The sequence below is a fragment of the Lygodium microphyllum genome, chromosome 3, assembly GCF_053477565.2.
Source record: "Lygodium microphyllum isolate KBCC chromosome 3, Lygodium_microphyllum_v1.1.10, whole genome shotgun sequence".
Lineage (NCBI taxonomy): Eukaryota > Viridiplantae > Streptophyta > Polypodiopsida > Schizaeales > Lygodiaceae > Lygodium > Lygodium microphyllum.
Genome location: NC_141137.1, coordinates 53,892,296 through 53,898,197, shown reverse-complemented (window position 1 = coordinate 53,898,197; position 5,902 = coordinate 53,892,296). Strand labels below are relative to the sequence as shown.

Genomic DNA, 5,902 nt, shown 5'->3' with positions numbered 1-5,902 from the left:
AAATGCCTAAGGCCAGATAATGGGGGTGAGGATGTCTCTAAAGTCTTTGATCAGTTCTGTGATGAGAGGGGTATTAAGCGTCAATTGGCCACCCTGTACACCTCACCCTAGAATGGTATGGTCGAGCACATGAATCGGACAATTCAGGATAGTGAGTTCTAGCCATGCAAACTTACCATAAAATTTTTGGACTGAGACATCTATTACTATCATACACTTGATAAATTGATTCCCATGTATTGCTCTTGACCATCAGGTTGTAGAGGAGGTATAGTCTGGAAAACCTCCCTCATATGCTCATTTGTGTGTCCTTGGTTGTGAGGCTTTGTGCCATGTATCCAAGGACAAGTGCAACAAGCTAGATCTTAAGTCAAGGAAATGTATATTCCTTGGTTATGGGGATGCAAGTGAGGTGGGCTATCACCTATGGGATCTGTGGATGGAAAGGTTATTCGCAGCCATGATGTTATTTTTCATGCGGAGAAAATGCATAAGTAGCCTTAGCATGTTGTTGAGGTACACAAGGTGATATTTCAGGAGGAGCCTCCTGTTACTGTGCAGCCAGCTAGATAGCCTGCAATAACATAGTCGATGCCCTAGTGGCCCAAGTCTTTGATGCTACACAAGATGTACAAGCCCCACAACAAGCTTTGAGATGGTCTCCCTGCGATTTCACGTCATCAATCTTCATCATTTTCTCCATCTCTCTTCATTCCTAATCTGCACAGCAGGTCGTCGGTGATGCAGCTATGGTGAAGACTGTCAAGAGGGCACGATAGCAGGCCGAGAGTAGTCCAAGAGCATGATGAAGACTCTAGTGATAGCCCATCTGATGCAACGCCATCGAAAGTCATGGACTCCACACCAAAAACATCTTCTATTATGTCAAGTGAAGATGAGAGTGAGCTAGCTACTCCTATGCTTGATTGCTCTATACTCATGGATACCAAAGAACCCAATACCAGGGGCTGGTTAAGGCAAATTGGGTTGCTTGATTTCGCGAAGCTACCATGGGATGCTTGGGGAAATAATACACATGCTCAGCAGTTACTTATGATTAGAGAAAGTGGCAAAGTTGGTGGAAAATTGGAGCTTACTCCTGCTCTACTAGCACATGTTTTCTCTCTTGAGCTTAATGATCGGCCAAAGCATTGGCGGTGCACAGATGAAGCTATGCAGCAAGAGTTTGGGCTTCCTACAAAGTGTTAGAAATCAGTATGTGTTAAGGCATGCAGATGCAAAGAGGAGGTTTTTCATCAAATGGTTCATGCAGCGGTTCTTATTGTTCATAAAGGCTGATGTAATAACAAAGGACACCTTTGGTATTTTATGGTATGCAGAAAATGTTGGGATTCCAAATTGGTCAGGAACTCTATATGACAAATTGATGCAGGAAGTTCATGTGCCAACAATTTGCAAGCAACAGTAGAAAAGTAGACTTGGACCTATGTTGGCTAGTTTATATGCTCATCTGCAGGTTGTATATCCAACATTGCATCCGTCTCTTTGGGAATCTCCGAGTATGGACAAGGTTACTGCATTTAAAAGGCAGAAATTAGTGGATGGGATAATGGTTGACTGCTATGATAAAGATTTGTCTCATGATCATGCATTGGGTGATCTTGAGAATGTCAAGTCAAAGGAGTTTGTGGATCCTTTGTTTATGACTTTTTCATCTCATGAAGCTTCACATGCTAGTACTTTAGGATGTACTGTGCCTTTAGATATATCAGCATGGTTAAATGATGATGTTAAGAATGACAATGTTCATCAGGATGTGCTCATTACAGGGGTTAAGAAGAAGGTTAGATTCTCCAAGTTGAAGATGGAGACTATGCATATACCAAAGCACAGTGATGCTATGCAGCAGCATATGGGTTTGTCTTATGACAGGGAAGTGGTTCATGATGGATATGTTCCTCAAAGTCTTGGTGAAGCTTGCTCTTTGGTTGCAGGGTTACATCGGTTCATGAAGGATATGCATGCTAATGGTGGCGTTAAGTTAAATGTGGTGCAATCTTTGCAGGAGCAGTTAGAGTCCATGAAAACTAAAAGAGATTCTATGCATGTTGAAATGGAAAAAATGAAGGAATTACATGAGAATGAGGTTGGTGCTTTCAAAAGGCAAATTGATGAGTATGCCGATATGTTGGTTAAATGTAAATTGTCTTCTGTTGCATTTAAGGAATGGACAGCTAATATGCACGATAAGTTTGGTGGTAAATTGGATTTGTTGGCTAAAGAAAATGCTAAGTTGAAGGCTGAAAGAGTATTATTGGATGCCCGTTTACAACCTCTTCTTAAAGTGGAACAGCAAAACTTGAGAGATATGGAGGTTGATCTTGATGGCTCTGTTTTTATGCAGCAAGATTTGACATCAATGAGAGCTACATTGACTTCCTTTATGCATGATCAGTGGGTTGGTATAGCTGCTAGGATGTCTCAGGTTATTTCTCGGCCATATGCAGTTTTGCAGCAGACATTTGTGTCTGAAAACATGGAGACATTGATTCATGAGGTAAAATGCCACAGGTTACTCCATGAGGAAACAGTGCTGGAATTTGAACTAAATTTGGTGCAACTGTAGGTTCCTGTTCAACTTCATAGAGTACCTTATCATAATCCAGTTGAACTAACCTTCTTAATCTAAATCCATTCACTGCAGGCTTAATAATTTCACCCTGTAAAGTAGTCAACACAAAAGTGCCTTGACCAACATCTTTCAAAACTTCATAGGGACCGGTGTACCTTAACTTTAACTTCCCTGGATGCTTCCCAAGCCGCAAATTATACACCATAACCAAATCCCCTTCTTTGATTATCTTCTTTTTAGTATGCCTATTAACCCATGCATGTCTTCTTGACTGCACCACCCCTTGAAGGTAGTGAGCTATAATCCAATCTTCCTCTAACTGCAACAACTTCTGCAGCCTATCATGAAGTGATTCTTCAGGACACAACCTATAAGCAACCGCTATCCTCAAACTAGGCACCAAGAACTCCATGGGGACAATTGCCTCAAGTCCATAAGCCAACTTAAAAGGAGTCGAGCCTATTGACACCTTATATGCTGTACGAAAGGACCATAATATCGAATCTAACTTTGTATCCCAATCCTTACGGTTATCAGCAACAATTTTCTTAAGAATTCGGAGTAAAATCTTATTTGAACTTTCAGCTTGTCCATTTGCCTGAGGGTGATAGGGTGTAGACTTCTTATGAAGGATCATATGCTTAGTAGTAAGCTCTTTGATTACTTCATTCAGAAAATGTTTACCCTGATCACTTACCAACTCTATGGGGCATCCAAAATGGGTCATGATATTAGAGTACAAAAACTGAGCTACACTTGCCACTTTATTATCCCGTAATGCTTTGGCTTTAACCCACTTAGTACAATAATCGGTACAGACCAGAATATATTGATTCTTACTCTGACAAACAGCTGGCTTGATGGGGCCCACAAAATCAATACCCCACTTTTGAAATGGTTCCAAAGGTAAAACTGGATGATCCTGCATTCGATCCCGAGATTGAGGTTGACCCTCCTTCATACAAGTTATGCATTCTTTAGCATATTGATGAGCATCTTTGAGTACAGTTGGCCACCACAATCCCGCTTGAAGAACCTTTCTAGCTGTAATCTGACCAGAGAAATGCCCTCCAGTGATTCCTGCATGTGCTTCATGGAGAACTGCAGGCTGCTCTTGAACAGTTACACACCTTCTTAGCGCATTATCAATGCCTCTCCTGTAAAGAACTCCCAAAATAACTTGATAACTCCTGCTTTGTAATGCCAATCTTCTATGGTGGTCTCTAGACAAATCTGCAGGCATCACTCCATGAAGCAAAAACTATAACATTTGATCATAGAAGGAATTGAATTGACTTACTTGAACATTGAATAATTCTCCATCAGGCAACTGATCATTCACCCCCAATACAGGGTCCATTGACTCAATTCTACTCAGGAAATCAGCCACTGCATGCTCTTTACCTGGTGTATGTATTATTTTGTAATCAAACTCTTGCAATAATAACATCCACCTTGCCAATCTTCATGTAAGCTACGGCTTGTTAATAAGATACAACAAAGCCTGATGATCCACATGAAAAATAACTTGGTTCCCCAATAAGTAATGTCTAAATTTTTGTAATGCAAAGATCATCCCCAAAGCTTCTTGTTCAGTAACAGTATAATTCTTCTCAGCTGTTGTAAGCCGTATGCTTGCATAATAGACAGGTCTGAACCAACCAACAACCCTTTCCTGCATCAAGACTGCACCTACTACAATATCAGATGCATCCACAAATACATGAAACGCAATATCCCATTGTGGCGGTTGCAAAATTGGTGCTACAACCAGCATCTTTTTCAATATAGCAAAAGCTTTATCCTAGTAAAGCCTCCACACAAACTGAACCCCTTTCTTGGTTAGCAATGTTAGTGGAGCACAAATATGAGCTAGATACCCCAAATACCTACTGTGCCATTTGACCTACCCCACAAAGCGCATCACTTCTTGAACTGTTGTAGGTACTACAACCTTCTGAACTGCTTGAATCTTCCTTAAATCAATAGCCATACCCTCTTCTGAAATGATATGCCCCAACAGAATTCCTCTTTTAGCAGCAAAAATAGATTTGAAAGGGTTAAGGGACATGCCAAATTGACGGCATCTTTCAAAACAAAGTCCAAGATGCTGCAAATGATCCACTTTCTTACCAAATACACAAAAATCATCTATGAAGACCCTCATAAAAGATGTAAGATAAGGATCAAAGGTTTTATGAGCTGCACCCTGAAATTCTGGGGGTCCATTCTTCAAACCAAAATTCATGACAGTACTCACAAAGGCACCCCATTCGGTTATGAAAGCTGTCTTATCCATATCTTCCGGATGCATGCGAATCTGATTGTAGCCAGAGAAACCATCCAAAAAACTATAAATCTCATGGCCCGCCACATCATCCAATAAAGAATCCCTGAATGGAAGAGGGAATGGGTCAGTAATAGTTGCTGCATTCAACTTTCTATAATCTACACAAACCCGTATTTTGCCATTCTTTTTAGGCACCACCACAATTGGTGACAACCAAGTCACTTCATTAACAGAGTGGATAAAACCCACTCGAAGAAGTTTGTCAATCTCTTCCTTCACCTGTTTAGCATAATTAGGATTCATACGATACCGTTTCTGCATAACTGGCTTTGCATCTGCCTTTAAATTAATTCTATGCTGACACACCTTTGGATCAAAACCCTTCATATCCGTATATTCCCAAGCAAAAATATCTTGAAAGTCCTTACACAACTTAATTAATTGCTGTTTGAAGTCTTCCTCAATGAAAATACTCACCTTTATCGGCTTAGAGCCTATTTTAGCTTCCAAATACACTTATTGGACATCATCCTCAAAGACTCTAGCTGACTTGTGCATGGTATGCTCATATTTCAGCTCTGCATCTATAATAGCTTGCTGACTCGCTTTGTCTAAATCCTCCTCTGCATCCAAAGAAGGCTTCTTTTGGTCTTTAAGTGTTCCCAAATCAGTGTTTTTACTTCCCTCAGAAGTAACATTACTTTCCACCACCAAATTACTATTTTGCTGCATGAAATCACTACTCTGCTCCATGAAGTCACTGTCCTGCTTCATGGGCCAAACAGTTTGCTGTATCAAATTACTTTGCTGATGCATGGGGTAACTGTTCTGCTCTGAAGATAAAACCACTTCTGATGATAATACCTCTGGAAATACCCTATACTGAGCCAAAATTTTCTGAACATCCACTTCAAAAACTGGCACAACTGTGGGGTTAGCTTGCATAAAAAGTTCCTCCTCATCATCCTCAATCTCAGGTGCAACATTAATTGTCTGAGCAACTAACGGACGGTACTTAG

At 40.5% G+C, this 5,902-nt stretch overlaps 1 protein-coding gene across 1 annotated transcript; it reads right to left on the bottom strand.

The window, feature by feature from the left end:
• Nucleotides 1-2,656: 2,656 nt before the first annotated feature.
• LOC148038345 (uncharacterized) lies at nucleotides 2,657-5,270 on the bottom strand. Its single transcript, XM_087675252.1, has 5 exons — nucleotides 5,250-5,270; nucleotides 5,052-5,162; nucleotides 4,504-4,913; nucleotides 2,749-3,750; nucleotides 2,657-2,681 (listed from the first exon to the last, which is right to left on the bottom strand). Exons 1-5 carry the CDS (start codon nucleotides 5,268-5,270, stop codon nucleotides 2,657-2,659), a joined length of 1,569 nt encoding a protein of 522 aa, XP_087531378.1.
• Between the last annotated feature and the right edge of the window lie 632 nt (nucleotides 5,271-5,902).

Bases quoted from the DNA above. Each gene is read 5' to 3' on its own strand.
- LOC148038345 (XM_087675252.1), bottom strand. From the start codon at position 5,270: ATGAAGGGTTTTGATCCAAAG. The intron at 5,163-5,249 runs GTGTGTCAGCAT...TATGCTAAACAG, and splicing joins TGAAGGGTTTTGATCCAAAG to GTGAAGGAAGAGATTGACAA. The intron at 3,751-4,503 runs GTAGGTCAAATG...AGTTCTTTACAG, and splicing joins GAAGTGATGCGCTTTGTGGG to GAGAGGCATTGATAATGCGC.